General features: G+C 54.9%; 1 protein-coding gene across 4 annotated transcripts in view; it reads right to left on the reverse strand.

The window, feature by feature from the left end:
* ARHGAP27 (Rho GTPase activating protein 27) overlaps positions 4,335–15,927 on the reverse strand; it is a 35,793-nt gene continuing 24,200 nt past the window's right edge. For 3 of the 4 annotated variants that reach the window (XM_018065270.1, XM_018065273.1, XM_018065271.1), the window contains 15 exons: positions 14,658–15,062; positions 14,198–14,380; positions 13,905–13,985; positions 13,743–13,832; positions 13,321–13,388; positions 12,940–13,030; positions 12,334–12,438; positions 8,477–8,575; positions 7,355–7,460; positions 7,086–7,208; positions 6,914–7,012; positions 6,646–6,723; positions 6,409–6,543; positions 6,152–6,257; positions 4,335–6,047 (listed from right to left, as the gene is read on the reverse strand). In XM_018065270.1, the coding sequence (XP_017920759.1) occupies positions 5,870–6,047; positions 6,152–6,257; positions 6,409–6,543; positions 6,646–6,723; positions 6,914–7,012; positions 7,086–7,208; positions 7,355–7,460; positions 8,477–8,575; positions 12,334–12,438; positions 12,940–13,030; positions 13,321–13,388; positions 13,743–13,832; positions 13,905–13,985; positions 14,198–14,380; positions 14,658–15,062 (1,947 nt within the window). In that variant the 3' untranslated portion in view covers positions 4,335–5,869. Of the gene's footprint in view, positions 6,048–6,151; positions 6,258–6,408; positions 6,544–6,645; positions 6,724–6,913; positions 7,013–7,085; positions 7,209–7,354; positions 7,461–8,476; positions 8,576–12,333; positions 12,439–12,939; positions 13,031–13,320; positions 13,389–13,742; positions 13,833–13,904; positions 13,986–14,197; positions 14,381–14,657; positions 15,066–15,927 lie in introns of all 4 variants that reach the window. The other variant, XM_018065269.1, reaches the window with a different exon arrangement.

Below are 15,927 nucleotides of genomic sequence, written 5' to 3' on the forward strand. Positions count from 1 at the left end.
ACCTGCATACAGGTTTCTCAAGAGGCAGGTCAGGTGGTCTGGTATGCCCATCTCTTTCAGAATTTTCCACAGTTGATTGTGATCCACACAGTCAAAGGCTTTGGCATAGTCAATAAAGCAGAAATAGATGTTTTTCTGGAACTCTCTTGCTTTTTCGATGATCCAGCGGATGTTGGCAATTTGATCTCTGGTTCCTCTGCCTTTTCTAAAACCAGCTTGAACATCAGGGAGTTCATGGTTCATGTATTGCTGAAGCCTGGCTTGGAGAATTTTGAGCATTACTTTACTAGCATGTGAGATGAGTGCAATTGTGCGGTAGTTTGAGCATTCTTTGGCATGGGCTTTCTTTGGAATTGGAATGAAAACTGACCTTTTCCAGTCCTGTGGCCACTGCTGAGTTTTCCAAATTTGCTGGCATATTGAGTGCAGCACTTTCACAGCATCATCTTTCAGGATTTGAAATAGCTCAACTGGAATTCCATCACCTCCACTAGCTTTGAAACAATCCAAATGTTCATCAATTAGTGAATGGATGAAAAAAAATGTCACATATATGGTTTTTTCAGTAGTCATGTACGGATGTGAGAGTTGGACCATAAAGAAGGCTGAGCTTTTGAACTGTGGTGTTGGAGAAGACTCTTGAGAGTCCCTTGGACTGCGAATAGATCAAACCAGTCAATCCTAAAGGAAATCAACCCTGAATATTCATTGGAAGGACTGTTGCTGAAACTCCAACATTTTGGCCACTTGATGTGAAAAGCCAATTCATTGGAAAAGACCCTGATGGTGGGAAGGACAACAGAGGATGAGCTGGTTGGATAGCATCATCGATTCAATGGATGTGAGTTTGAGCAAACTCCAGGAGATGGTGAAGGACAGGGAAGCCTGGAGTGCTGCAGTCCATAGGGTCTCAAAGAGTTGGACACGACCTAGCAACTGAACAAAAACAAAATCCGTACAGTGGAATGTTATTTGGCCTTCAGTGGAATGTTATTTAGCCTTAAGAGTGAATGATGTAGCCCATGTAGCCATGAGCTACATGGATGCATCTTGAAGACATGTAGCCCATAGCCTAGTGGTGACAACAAGGATATGGAGGCGCAGTTACATCACAGGGAGGCAAGTGTGGTGAGAGAGAAAGGCCTGTCTGCTACAAGAAGAGATCTGAGATCTGGGGGCAAGTGTGAGATGAGGCTGGGAGGAGGAAGAGGAGGCCAGGGGAAGGGGAGGAAGACGGGAGACGGTGGGCCCAAAGGCAGGGAGGCAAGGAACATTCTGGAGTGGGCTGGGAGCCACACCCATGGGCACAGAGGTGTGCAGAGATGGGGGGTGTGGCTGGGAAGGGCCTCAGGGGTCTTGGTCAAATGGCTTCTAAGGGGAGGATGGAACAGGAAGGGAAGGAGCCCATCCAGATGAGAGGCTGAGTGGAGGTGGGAGAGGCTGAGCTGGGAAACACTTAGGAGGAAGAAGATAGGGACTTGGTGGCTGACTGGTTGTGGTGGGAGAGGCGCCTCGGGTGCTTGGAGGTGCTGTGCCCTGAAAAGGGGGGAGGGGCTGGTTTCAGTTTTGTTGCAGGCAGGCTGCACTTGGGGTGCCTGGCAGCCACCCATGTGGGTGGACATTTGCACTTGGAACTCTGAAAAGAGCCGTATGGGCTGCTGACAGAGATCTGGGTGACGCACGTGCTGGCTTGGTGACTGAGTCCCCGGAGTGGATCGGATGAGGGTTGTCAGGGAGGGTGGAGGGAGAGCAGTGGGCCAGGGACATCTACAGGCTGGGCCAAGACTCTTGTTGCTGCAAGCGAAGGATGCTATGTCTCTAGGATGACAGGCAGTTCAGAAGTCCACTCACATGAGGGCTGGGCGTGACCACCGGACTTAGCATCCAGACAGGCACCAGTGGCTGTTTCTAGGGCAGCATCAGGGCAGACGCCCGGCTGTTGGAGGACCTGGGGCTTCTGCTGAGAGGGAGAGAGAAATGGGGAGGGGGCCCCCTGTGACAGCCCTTATCAGCTGTGCTACCCCCAATTATTTTTGTCTGCCCCCCAACCAGATGGCACTTCAAGACAGCAGATACTATTTCTATGTATCTTTGTGTCTTCAGACAAAATCCAACTCATCTCAAATGTATTCACTGTACACCTTCTAGCTTGCAGTGGAGGGTTTATGACTGAGGAAGGACTTCCCTTGTGGCTCAGACGGTAAAGCATCTGCCTACAATGTGGGAGACCCGGGTTCGATCCCTGGGTCGGGAGATTCCCCTGGAGAAAGAGATGGCAAACCACTCCAGTATTCTTGCCTGGAAAATCCCATGGATGGAGGAGCCTGGTAGGCTACAGTCCATGGGGTCCCAAAGAGTTGGACATGACTGAGCGACTTCACTTCTTTAGACTTCTGGTGGGCTCACAGTAGATGCTCAGACCGCATACAATAAGCTCTGCAACCAACCTGCCCTGTGACCTCAGGTAAGTTATGACATCTCTCCAGGAGCTTGCTCATTGGTAGTAGGTAATTTCTTTCCTGCTTTCTCTTTCTTTTTAAAAATATTAATTTATTTGGCACCGAGTCTTAGTTGCAGCCTGCAGGATCTTTTAGTTGCAGTACTCAGGACTTAGTTTCCTGACTAAGGATGGAACCCAGGCCTCCTGCATTGGGAGCTTGAAGTCTTAACCACTGGACCACCAGGGAAGTCCCCACAGTAGGTGCTTTCTGAAGCTCCGCCTGGTGATAGAATGTGATGATTTCGGGACTTCCATGTCTGTGACTATATTACTGAACACCCACCAAACTCTTGGCAGGGTCAAAAACCTGGGGTGGGCTGGGGTGGGGAGCTGACATTTCCCAAGACCTTCCTGCCCCAGGATCCTCCTGCCACTGTCCTGCCACAGGCCCCCCTTCATCGTGGTCCCAAGGCCCTGAGCACTCTCCCTCTGCCGGCCTCTCCAGCCTCACCTCCCACCATGCCCACTGGCTTTGCGGGCTTTGGTCACCATGGTCTTCGCTCAGATTTTGTTCTCCCCACAAGCCTCCCTGCTTCAGAGCTTCTGCTCATGCCATTTCCTCTGACTAGACACCCCTTCCCTTACTTCCTCACCCTGTTGACTCCTCTTCGTTCTCTAGTGCTTGGCTCAAATGTGACTTCCGCAGAGGCATCTTGGGCCCCTGGGGGACAGTCACACCCCAGTGACACACCTTCAGAGCACCCTGCACTTTTCCCGGCTACCATACACACATGGTTAGCCAAGTAGTTGGCTGTTTAATATCCATCTAGTTCTGCCCTTAGACCTGTGAGAGGGGGTCCCTGCCCTGCCATGAGTCTCACTTTAGAAGGTTCTACTGTGGTACTGGAAAAGACTCCTGAGAGTCCCTCGGACAGCAAGATCAACCAGTCAATCTTAAAGGAACTCAACCCTGAATACTCATTGGAAGGACTAATGCTGAAGCTGACATTCCAATACTTTGGTTACCTGATGCAAATAGCCAACTCGCTGGAAAAGATACTGATGCTGGGAAGGACAGAGGGTAGGAGGAGAAAGGGGTAAGAAAATATGAGATGGTGGGATGGCATCACAGATTCAGTGGACATGAACTTGGGCAAACTCTGGGAGATGGTGCGGGACAGCAAAGACTGGCAGGCTGCAGTCCGTGGGGTTGCAGAGTTGGACACGACTTGGCAACTTAACAACTCTGGACATTCTCTGTGCCTCTCCCCCCAGAATGAGGACTCTGTGGGGTCCCCTTAGAGCCCAGGCCCATCCCTTTAGACCATGCTCCTGACATGTGGGACCCCATGTCCCTTCCCTCAGAGGGTGGACTGTGTGGGGCGACCAGGGACAGCAATTTGCACTCGTGGTTGGAAGGCCCACGTGTGTCCCTCTCCTTGGGCCAGGATGGCCTAAGGGTGGGAAGATTAGGGGTGGGGCTGGGTTGAGAGCAGAGCCAAAGAAGTTAACATTAGAACCTGGCTTTCCAGGTCACTGTAAAAGCATATTTGTCAGAGTGGGAGAATTACAACATCCCTGGCAGTCCAGTGGTTAAGAAACCACCTGCCAATGCAGGGACATGGGTTCGATCCCTGGTCTGGGAAGATGTCATAGGGCAACTAAGCCCGGGGCCCACAGCTACTGAGTCGGCATGCTGTAGAGACTGTGCTCGGCCGCAAGAGCAGACACTGCAATGAGAAGCCTGTGCATCGCCACTAGAGAGTAGGCCCCACTCTCCGCAACTACAGAAAGCCCGAGCACAGCAAGGAAGATCCACAACGGCTAAAATAAGCAATTAAATCATAACAATGACAAAGTAAGAGAATATTTTTTAAAAAATTAAACAACAAAGTAGGAGAATAGAACACATTTTATCGGTTCAGCTTGATTTATAACTTTACAACATGTTGACGTATGGTATGAAGCCTTCATTTGTACTCTTGCCCCAGGCCTGCTGGCATCAGGGGTGGGCTTGGGTCAGTCCCATCCACCAGGCCAGAAGCTCCACCAGGGAGGGAGTGTGTGGTATCCCTGCCCCAGAGCATGGTGCCGGGCACAGAAAAGTAGATAATAAATATTAGCTGCGAGAAACGAGTGAGATAATCCAAGTAAGATGCTTGGCGTGGTACAAATGTCAATAAATATAGCTTTTGTTGTTTGAATGCATGAACGGGTGGGTGGGGGAAGGAGGCCGAGACCCGTAAACTGAGGTGGTTTGTGTCTAAGAAGGGAAAGGGGGCCTGATGACTCCGGGGTCGGGTTCACACTTCCTTTCCTGAGGTCATGCCTGCCTTCCCCCTACCCTGCGGGTCTCTTTCCCAGGTCTTCACAGCAAGGTGGGCACCAGGCAGGTACACATGACAGCAAGGGCACTGAGAGGGGTTAGGATAACTCCTGCCAGTGCTATTATTCCTCCCCCAGAGAAGAACAGCTGCGCAGACTCCCTCTCTGCCCTCAGGGACCTCCTCAGACAGAACCCACCAGCTTCGTTTCACTGCTTTACCCAAAAGGCCATGCTGTTGCAGGGAGCTGGGGAGCTGAAAGAACTGATGGCACCTTCACAGGAGGCTGTGCTCTGGTGTGACAGAAGGCCGAGCTGGGGAGTCCAATCACCCACCAGACCCAGAACAAGTCACTTGGCCTCTGTACGCCTCAGTTTCCTCATCTGTCAAATGGGATTGTGAGTAGAAATGGTGTGTGTCAAGTGGCAGGTGCAGAGTACACATTTAGTGACCAGGAAGAACCCTTGCACAGAGCACAAAGTGGATCAAGGGAGTGCAGAGACCCAGAACTCCAACTGGCAAAGTGGATGAAAATGGTGCACAGCCAGCCAGTGGCTGGGCCTGGCAGGAGCTTCAGCCCAGAGGCCTGGGGAAAAGCAAGTTCAGCCGCCCACTGGATCAGTCCTGTTTCCGCAGCAGGGAAGCTGTCACTTGCTGCTTCATGATGCCACGCACAGGGCCGGGGACCCGCAGGGTTGCCGTGAAGGCCTCCACCAGGTGCAGGCCTGACAGAAACGCCCTCGGCCACATCCCCGCCATCAGCAGCTGTCCCAGAAAACTCGCCCCCCACCCTGCATCCTCGCACGTGCCCAGTAGGTGGCGCTGTGGTAAAGAACAGACCCAATTAACCTCCGAACAGGCCAACTCCGGCGGTGGGGTGTGGGGGTGGGGAACCCCTACAGTTTAAGAACTGCCCACCAGGGGTCACCATGCCCTCAGAACCGAGGGGTTGCAGAACTCGCAGCCGCCTACGGTCCGGAGCGAGGCGGAGGTCTCAGCCAGAGATTAACAGTCTAGCCGTGCGGCCTCCAGCTGCCCATGCAGGACCACTGTCGCCGCCCCCACTCCCAGGCCCAGCAGCTGGGGTGGGGCTGGGGGCTGGCAGTCAGTGCGGCGGGAAGATGTCCGAGCACTGTTGCAGGATTAGCTCCACCACCTGATTCTGGAACACCATGGTCATGGGCATGCTGGCTTCCTCCGTCTCGGGCCGCAGCAGCGTGGGCCCGAAGACTATGGCCACGTTCTGCACTGACATGCGGTTCCGTTCTCCGTGCTCGATCACCCTGCAGCGGGGGTGGAAGGTTGGAATCAATGCCCAGAGCTGGGGGGAGAGGGGTGGGGTCCCCTCGGGCCGCCTCCCCATTCCCGCGCAGCTCCCCGCGCTCACCGGCACAGGTGCTGGAAGAGCACCCGCAGCGTGTCGCGATTAGGGACGGGCAGCGAGCGCACCAGGTCCCGCACACAGCGGAAACGCTTGGCCGGATCCTGTAGCTCTGAGCAAGGGTCGGGTCAGAGGGAGGAGAGGGGGGAAACAGACGGGGCTGACTTCGGTATTTGGCGGGGAGGCCTGGTCGCCGCAGGAGCGTGCGTGAGGCAGACCAGCCCCACCGTACCCTATCCGCCCCACCTCCCCCAGGCGCTCACTGATTGCCGCGAGGAACTGGCGGAAGTGTGAGAAGGGGAAGAGGGGCTCGGGCAGCTCTCGAAAGAAGAGCTTCAGGGCGCCGGTGATAACATGAACGTCCTCCCAGTGCCCGTCTTCCAGATCCAGACGTTCATCTGCGGCGGGGGGTCAAGGGGGTAGGGGGGGAAGGAAGAAGAGGTCAGCTCGTTCCTTCAAGCGCCTGCAGGCCTGGGGCAGGGCCAGGGGGCGGGCCTCACCGTGGTCCACCTTATAGCGCAGCTTCTGGATGGTGGCCAGGTTCCCACTGATGCGGTACAGACCGTCGATGTCCAGCCCTGGAGCGGAGGGAGGCGCTGACCCCGGGTTCAGTGGCCTGGCGCTAAAGCCCTTGCTCTGATTCCTGCTCGGAAGCTCTCGTTCTTTCCCCCTCGACCCTGCGCCCCACCCCCTCCCTGGAGGTCTCCGTCTGGGGTTCTGGAAGGAGGCCTTCAGGCTCGGGAATGCCCGGCCGGTGCGGTTACATACCCCGGGCCTCGACGGCGCGGATGCTCTGCTGCACGAAGCGCGGCACTGAGCTCTTCTCGCGCTCACACAGCTCGGCCAGCGGACAGCCGAACACCTGGTCTGGGGGAGAGGCTCGTCAGCGCCGCCTGGCCCCTGGGCCACTGGCGCCCCGCTCTCCGGGTCCCTCGGGTACCTTTGATGTAGCCCTTCTCCCGCAGCGACTGTAGCGTGGGCCGCCTCAGCAGGAACTTGAGGAGCTTCTGCCGGACCTTGCTGATGTCTCCCTCCAGACCTCCGGGCCCGGGGGTGGGCGGTGCTGCCCAACGCCAATGGGAACGCGAGGGCTGGGTCAGTCGTTGGCACCACAGTTGGTCGGCCCGGCGGCCCCAGCCCGGTGGTCACCGCTCCCCTTAAGGGTGTCTGCCATCCGCCTCCACCCGCCTCACCCCCACCCAAGCACACCTGCACCAGGCCGTGGCTCGTCCTCCCGCCAGCTTCCTAGGCGCTCACTGGACCCAAAGTTCACGCCGCTGTTCTCACTTTCCTCCTCAGGAGGCAGGTCTGCGGACTAGAATCACGCAGTCTCAGAGAGGCAGAGCTTGGGGCCAACTGGCGGGGGGCGGGCTGGGGGGATCCTTCTGGGATGGGGTGAGGGACTGAAATGCCCTCCCAGCAGGCCTGGACTGAAGACTCCCAGGCAGAGAATTCTCTGTTCCCTTATGCAGGTCAACTCAGCTTTTCTTCCATCAGGGAACCCATGCACCACCACCCCCCACCACCGCCCCCTACACCCCCCCCCCACACACACCCCTCCGTTAGCTGCATGGAGCCCTCCAGGTGTTGGAGTCAGGCATCCTGTTCTCCCTCACGTTTTCTCATCCTGACTACCCCTACCACTTCCTGGTTCCTGGTCCCCTTCACCATCATTTTCCTTAGCTCTTCTGTACACACTCCACTAGGTCAGCATTTCGCAATACGTGGCTCCCAGTTAAATTTCGCAGTGTGAGCTGGGACCAGAGCACTGCCAACCACTTCACCAGCATCACCTTTCTGGATCTGGATTCCTACCATTATTAATATAGCCAAGCAGGGCATCCAGTGTTGCCTATTTCCTTAATAGGGAATAAGGATCAAAAAGCCCCAGGCTGTTTCCAGGTGAAGAGCTGTCAGAGTGGGCCTGCCCCATCTCTACTTATGCAATTGATATACTGAACTTAAAAAAACAGTAGACCCATCAATTCAGTCCTTTTAAATGATGTCTTCTGGTTTCAGCCTTTCTCTCCAGCCTGAGGTTGTTTACCAGAGTATTTACTTTTCTCCTGTCTCAGTGTGGAATGGGTCACTACTCTAGGATACCTGGACAGGCATCCCGTAGGGCCAACCCCAGGGGCTGGATTCACTTACTTAAGAAAGGCTGTTTCTTCAGCAGCCCATCTGTGTCTGCAGAGAGGACTACTTACCCACCAGTGTCATGGAGCTCCCAGTACCCAAGTGGAGGGCCCCACCCACAGTGGATACAGCTGCCCTGCATAATGGCTGGCCACCCCCTCCCCACCAGCCCTGGCAGCCCCCAGCTCTGCCTACCATCTCCTGGATGCCCTGGATGATGGCACTGTGCCAGGTGCTGATGATGGCCTCCGAGTCGTGCTGGATCAGGTATTCTGAGCCATCTCGGCTCCGAAGCTGGTGGGACACAAGTCACTCAGTCATCTCTGGTTTCTTGGGTCTGCCCCAAGGCTAAGCCCCAAGGGGGATACAGGGGTAGAGGTGATCTATTCCTGTCTCCAGGAACCCAAAGACTAATAGAGCCAGGTCCTCTCCCCAAGCCAAGGTATTCCACCTCCTTAAAGAAGTAGGTAACAGCATCTCTGTGTTACAGATGGGCAAACTGAGGCTCAGTGAGTTTAAGCAACTTCCTTGTGGACACACAGCTAGTGACTGATGGAGCGAGGATCTGAGTGCAGCAGAACTCCATGGCTTAGCCATCTGGTGTGCCTTCCCTTACCCCATCCTGCCTCCCCATGGGAGGCCTACCCAGAGCAACAGCCAGCAAAAAATCAATGAAAGGAATTCTGTGTGGGAGGCCCTGAAGCCACTACTCTATACTATTGAGTCGCAAGCAGATATTAACCACCTGGGTTCTTTATCAGTTGACTGCTGTTTCTGTAACGAAGTCTACAAAGAACAAGGCTAACTTGGATGGATCTCTCCTCGGCCTCTGGCTCTGAGAACCAAGCCTTCAAGGTGGATGGGAATGGTTGGTTGCTGCAGCTCATACCAGCCCTGCCTTTGGGTCCTGTGAGAGAATAAGAGTCAGCAAAAACTGTCTGAGGGTCTTCCCTGGTGGTCCAGTTAAGAATCTGCCTTGCAATGCAGCAGACGCTGGTTGGATCCCTGGTCTGGGTACGAAGGTCCCCCATGCAGCAGAGCAACTAAGCCCATGCACCCCAAGTAGAGAGTCCATGCTCCGCAATGAAAGATCCATACGACACAACGAAGAACCTGTGTGCTGTAACTACGACTCGACACAGCTGAATAAATAAATGAACAGATAAAGCTGTCTCAGACAGGTTATAGCTTCCAGACGCAGCGCAGTGCTTTGGCTGTCTTAATTATTTAACTTGGACTTGAATGAAATTTAAAATGCTTTCAAAGGCAAAACAAAACAAACCTGCGTGTTCTACTCCATCCTCCTCTCTGCAAAGACCAGAGACCCTCAGTGAGAGCACAACCTCATTCTAATCTAAACGGACAGGGGCCCTATCTGTTATTCCAGAGAACGAATGGCCTAACAATGCTTCTAAAACAATTGCCATTCTTTTCAGCAGCTGTCTCAAAAGCGGTAATCAGTTCACATTCGAGTTTCATATGGAAGGCAAATCTGTCTAGTTATGTATCAATATATGTACAAGACATCGATTCTGTTGAATGCACAGGCAGCTATTGTCAAGCCAGCTATTGTCAGGGGCCACTAGGACAACTAGGAAGACCGGCCATCCTCGATGATACAGTATTTAGGGCGGTCTCCTGAAAAAGGGCTTCCCAGGAGGCACTAGTGGTAAAGAACCTGCCTGTTTAATGCAGGTGAGATGAAAGAGTTCTCTATCTGGGTGGGGAAGATCCCGTGGAGGAAGGCACAGGAACCCAGCCCAGTATTCTTGCCTGAAGAATCCCATGGACAGAGAAGCCTGATAGGCTACAGCCCATAGAGTCAAAAAGAGCTGGACACAACTGAAGTGACTTAGCACGCATGCATGCTTGAGAAAAATCCGAAGTTGCCTACAGGTGGCAGGCTTCCCTGATAGCTCAGTTGGTAAAGAATCTGTCTGCAATGCAGGAGGCCCCGGTTCAGTTCCTGGATTGGGAAGATCCCCTGGAGAAGGGTTAGGCTACCCACTCCAGTATTCTTGGGCTTCCCATGTGGCTCAGCTGGTAAAGAATCCACCTGCAATAAGGGAGACTTGGGTTCGATCCCTGGGTTGGGAAGATCCCCTGGAGAAGGGAAAGGCTACCCACTCCAGTATTCTGGCCTAGAGAATTCCATGGACTGTATACCCATGGAGTCACAAAGAGTCAGACACAACTGAATGACTTTCACTTTCACTTTCTTTCCACCCCTGAGTGGAGGAAAGATGACTGCCAGCCAGTGGGAAGCGGGGGACTCCAGGATTTCCATTCCAGACTGTCAGCCTTCCTGTCAGTTTGAGGCGCCTCCAAGAACACCATCTGCCTTCTGGTCTTTGCCAGAAAAGACAACTCAGAAGCGTCTACTCTGAAACTTTCATCAAAAACCCAGTCAGAGAGGTGACATTCAGAAAGCACTGTTTGAAGACTTTCCCCCAGTTAAAATATGATGTCCCACCTCAACCTGATGTTCACAACAGACATAGCTAGTCGATCACAGAGCTCTACTCGGTGGAGTCTGGGGAAGGCTTCAGACCTACTGATCAGAGCTCAGGAGATACAACTGGTTTCCAGCTCTGCTCTGTGGATTGTTGTTGTTTAGTTCCTAAGTCATGTCACACCCCATGGACTATAGTCTGCCAGGTTCTCTGTCCATGGAATTCTCCAGGCAAGAATACTGGAGTGGGTAGCCATGCCCTCCTCCAGGGGATCTTCCTGACTCAGGGATAGAACCCGTGCTTCCTTCATTGGCAGGCAGATTCTTTGCCACTGAGCCATCAGGGAAGCCCCTGCTCTGTGGATACTCTGCTTCTGAAACTGAGTGAAACTGGGTGAATCATCATTAAACGACACACTCAAGCTCCTTGCAGAACTGCTTTTTCTGAGCTGAAATGGAAGGTCATGCATTTTTTGGCTTTCAGCAAATGTTACCTGAAGCAACCCCAAGAGTCCCTTACTAAACTAGAATAGAGCTGCACACTAAAAATTTCTTCTAGAGCCAAGGGTTAGGAAAAAGCTTTGATTTCCCTCAAAATCTAGAATGGTTTCCCCCTCACTCCCCTGACCCAATGAGAGTCATGCTTCACTTTGGCTGCCGGGAAACCAGGAGCTGACTTTTTTTCAGCAACAATAACCTTAGTATTTGTATATCCCTTGTTTCCTAATCCCACTCCACACTGCCCTCTTCCTCTAACTTGTTTTTCCTGCTCCTGGCTTTTCAGTAGCTTTTACCACCTCACCTATATGCATTTTCATTGTGAGCTGCCTCAAAACACTTGGAGATTGAGGTGAGGGTGCTTGCCTGTTTAATTTCTCAGTCATGTTTGACTCTTTGCGACCCCATGGACTGTAGCCCACCAGGCTCCTCTGTCCCTGGAATTTTCCAGGCAAAAATGCTGGCTGGAGTGGGTTTGCCACTCCCTGTTCTAGGGGATCTTCCCAATCCAGGGATCGACTCCGCATTTCTTACGTCTCCTGCGTTGGCAGGCAGATTCTTTACCACCGTGCCGCCTGGAGAAGCCCAGGTGAGGACAAGAGTAGTTTAAAAAACAAGACAACACATGGACAGTGAAGGGTGTGGCCTGGGCCCCATCTGGCCTCTCTTCCTGTGGGGGAGCCTGAGAAATGTGTCCACTGCCCTGCCCTGGTCTATTCACTTCCATTTGGAAGCTGGGTTCTAACCAGCCAGAGGAGGTGTCCCAGCCTATCAGTCTGAGTAGGGGGAACCCAGCATCTCCTGTCTGTCTCAGGCCAAAGCAGTGGGATGAGGACTGCCCTTCCATACATGAGTGTTATTCCCCAGGGACCTCTACCTGGGGACAAAGGGCTCCAGGGAGCTCTGCTCCTGGAGAGGCAGCTGCAGAAGCCTGATGCCAGGAAACAGTGTGGACAGATCCCCAAGGTGGGGACAGCTTTGGTTTTGAGCCCCGAGAATTCCAGCCTTAGCTCTGCCAGGGTCCCCCTGCTCAGGGCTTGCTTAGTCAGGGCCCCAAGCCATCAGTAGGCTGCTCCTCCTTCTCCTTACCCCCACCACTCACCTCCAGCACATTCTTCTTGCTGGATTTGTCTTTGGGGGCCCAGGTGAGAGAGGCCCCCTTCAGGTCCACCGTGAACTCAGGGATGGAGAGCTTGGAAGGCTGCCTCTGCGGAGAAAGGGAAAAGGGTTGGGTTTCAGGACACCCGCAGCTCAGCTCTGGCCTGTCACAGCATCCTGGCTCCAATCCACCAGGCTCCCTTGGCTCTAGGCACAATGAGGGTCATGGCCCTGGAGGCAAGAGACCCAAGAGTTCCTAGAACCATGGAGCCCGGGGGCTGGCTGGTTGTTTGCTATCTGCCCACTCAGGAAAGGAAAGGAAAGGAAAAAGGAGTGCAGTCCCATCTCTGCGAGCAGGTGCATCTGGTTTCCAGTCTCCTTGCCCACCAGGCTGGAGCTGTCCATCCTCAGGGACTGGTTCCCACACCCGACGTGACTGGATGTGCTTGTCCTGGGGTGATCTGCTCTCATCGCCCCTGCCAAGGCCCAGCTCCCTGGACCCTCACATTCCACGGTCTCAGACCTAGCCTTCAGCAAACCTGATTAAGCAAAGCCCCTCGGGAGTCAGGAGCAGATGGGGTGGCCCCTGCTCTGGAGGTCTGGGGCTTACCAAGCCACCAGCAGCTGAGTTTTTCGAGTCTTTGAAGAAAGTCAGGATTCCACCCTCCAGCACTGTCCAGGAGGCACTCCAATGCTTCTTCCTGGGTAGGGACAGTGGTGGCAGGGCTTGGGTTGGTCCTGGGTTGAGGCGCCCCCTTCCACCCTCAGGATCAGGGCACAGAGTTTAAGAACTTGGGGCACCCAGTCATGAGAGGTGGACTCCCAGGGCTAACACCTGGCAGTCAAAGGGCTTTGGGCAAGTCATCTCTCTGTGCCTCAGGGTCCTCGCAGGACCTCATAAAGGGTTAATAAGAGCTTGGCATATAGGAGGTGCTCAGTGAACATCATCATTAAGGCCCACCCTGGGGTCTGGAGGGAGCTGAGCTCTCACCGGAGCCGCTTTCCTTTGTCCACTATCTTGGTGCGATGGAGCACGCCTGCCTTGTCCAGGGTCTTGACCTTAGAGAAAGAGGGCAACGGAGGAGGTAGTGAAGGGGAGAAGCCACTCTCCCTCTCAGCCAGCAGCTCCCCACAGGTTGGGCCTGAGTCTCCACTGAACCCTCTCTGCTGGCACCTGGCCGGTGGTGGAGGGTGCCTGCTCCCACAGAAGCCGCAGCAGCAGGAGAGACATCCTTCCAGCCCCCAGCCTTGTCCAGCTCTGAGTTGGGACAACCCAGAACCCAGGTTCCTTTAGCCCAGGGTAGTGCTTGGGCCTATGGTGGAGATGTGCCTCCAGACCTAATCGCAGAACCTCCAGAAACACCCCAATTTTTCTGTGGGGTCCTGCCAGGTCCTACATGCCCCCTCCCTTACCTTCTCCTCTGGGGGGGTGGCCTGGGCTGGGGTCTCACTGTTCTGGTTGGATTTGTGGCTGTTTCGAGGGGCAGGGAGAGGGACTGGGACCTGGGGAGAAAGAAACTGTCATATTGAGCCCCCACCTCTCTCCCAGGCACTCTCCTTTGCCCAGTTGGTTACCTCGGGCAGGGCCCACTGAACGGAGGCGTCATCTGGATTGTAGAAGTAAGGCTTCCCATGTTGGTTCTCCAGCCTTACCCACTGTGGGGAGAGGTATGGTCAGGCCCCTTAGTTCACAGGATAGGGGAACAAAAGTTTCTCTCCAGAGCCCAACACCGCCCCAAGGAGTTTAAAGGGGCGGCTGTGGGAGATACAGTCTTGGACTGGCATGGAGCCCGTGAGGGAACTTCACTATTGAGTGGTAAGGGAAGCGACCCCGCGACCGTCTGCGCCCATCTGTCCGCCGCCCCTACCTGTTCTTCGGTGATGTTGTTGGTGTACACCGTCTGCCCATCTGGGCTCACATGGCAAGACCAGCCTGGGGGCGTGGCAAAGGGAGAGGCGGGGCCGGGCTCACTGAAGGAGCCCACGGGGGAATAGTCTTCCTCTGGGTAACTGGTCAGCAAATCAGGGTAGTCCGTCTCAGGGGTGGGGGGCTGCAAGGAGCAGAAGAGCCAGAAATTCTCAGAGCCAGGAGAATTTCTGGCGTCCCGCCCTTTCGGCCCAGGCCACGCCCCCCACCATAGTTTCTCCCCAGCTGAGAGGGGCGGGGTCAAAGGCCCTCAGTGATAGCCCCACCCACCCACGTCCAAGGCCCCTCCCTCTCAGTCCCCAGGGCTGTGCAGAGCCGGAGGCGGGGTCAGAGGCCCTGAAAGTCAGCCCCGCCCATCCGGACAAGGTCCCTCCCCCTTCGAGCGAGGCCCCGCCCCTCACCCTCTGGTTGCTGGGGCTCAGGCTCTGCTGCATCTCCTGCTCGTCCTCCGGCTGGTCCTCGAACTCGTCCTCCCAAGCCGTCTCTCCCGTCAGCGGGTTGTAGAAGAACACCCTGCGGCTCTCCTCATCCCAGTACTGGCCCCACTCGGTCTCGAGGCTCTCGTGGCTGCCCACCGAGGCCGGGGACGTGGCCGGGCTGGCGGCGCCCTCAGCAGCCTCGAAGGGCGACTCCCAGGTGGTCACGCCCGTGTCCGGGTTGTAGTAGTAGGGGCGCCCGGTGCCCGCGTCCGTGTGTGTCTCCCACACCGACTCTCCCACACCGCGAGGGGCCGCGGAAGCGCGGGGCGATGTGGCCGGAAGCTGCCTCTCTACGTTCGCGTACACGGGCTCCGGGGGCTCGTCCACCTGCTCGAGGAGGAAGGAGACGTGTTCGGGCCTGCTCAGCGGTCACACTGTCCCCACTCGCACACTCGCCACTCGGGCGACTTTCAGCAAGTCTCAGCACCTCTCGGCCTCGGTTCCCCAAACTGCAAAATGTATGCCTTGCCCTCGCTCCGGAAATCGGAAATCGTAGTGAAGAGAGAATGAGGACTTGTTCTGGAAAGTGCTTTGTAAAATATGAAGCGCCCCAGAAGCGTGGGGCAGCTACATTAATTATTAACAATAGTAAAATACTAACAGGTAAATTCTCCCAGCTGCGCACTCACAGGTGTGAGTCAAAGACTGCGTAGGAACAGAGAAATGGCCTCAGGACACTTGAGGGCGGGGCCCTGCTGCCTTCTACAACCCCCACCAAGAACATCCAGCCTTCCCTCCTCCTTCTCCAAAAAAGCTCCGGAACTGGAACCCACACTGCCTCTGGTTTTGGATTTGGAGCTGACACTTCCCCAGTACAGGAATTGCAGACCTCAGAATCCATTCCAGACGAGAGAAAGAGAAGAAGGAAGGGGGAAAAAAAAAAAAAAAAAAGGGTATGCCTCTCTCCCCACCCCACCAAAGCAAAGTGAAGTGGGAGAGAGAAGCGGGGTCAAGAGCCAGATCCACCCACTCTGGCTAGGCAACCCCCCCACCCGCCCCGCCCCCGCAACCCTTACCCTCTGGAGGGTCCAGTTAACACAGAATATAAACCTGGTCATGCTTGACGGCCGCAGGGCTCCCTGCCTGCTGGGCAAAGTCTAAGCCCTTACCAGGGCACCAGAGGCCCTCCATCACCAGACTGTCTCCCCGCCTATATTTCCTGCCACTCCTGGCCCTTACCTTGAACTTTAAG

The sequence above is a fragment of the Capra hircus genome, chromosome 19, assembly GCF_001704415.2.
Source record: "Capra hircus breed San Clemente chromosome 19, ASM170441v1, whole genome shotgun sequence".
NCBI lineage: Eukaryota > Metazoa > Chordata > Mammalia > Artiodactyla > Bovidae > Capra > Capra hircus.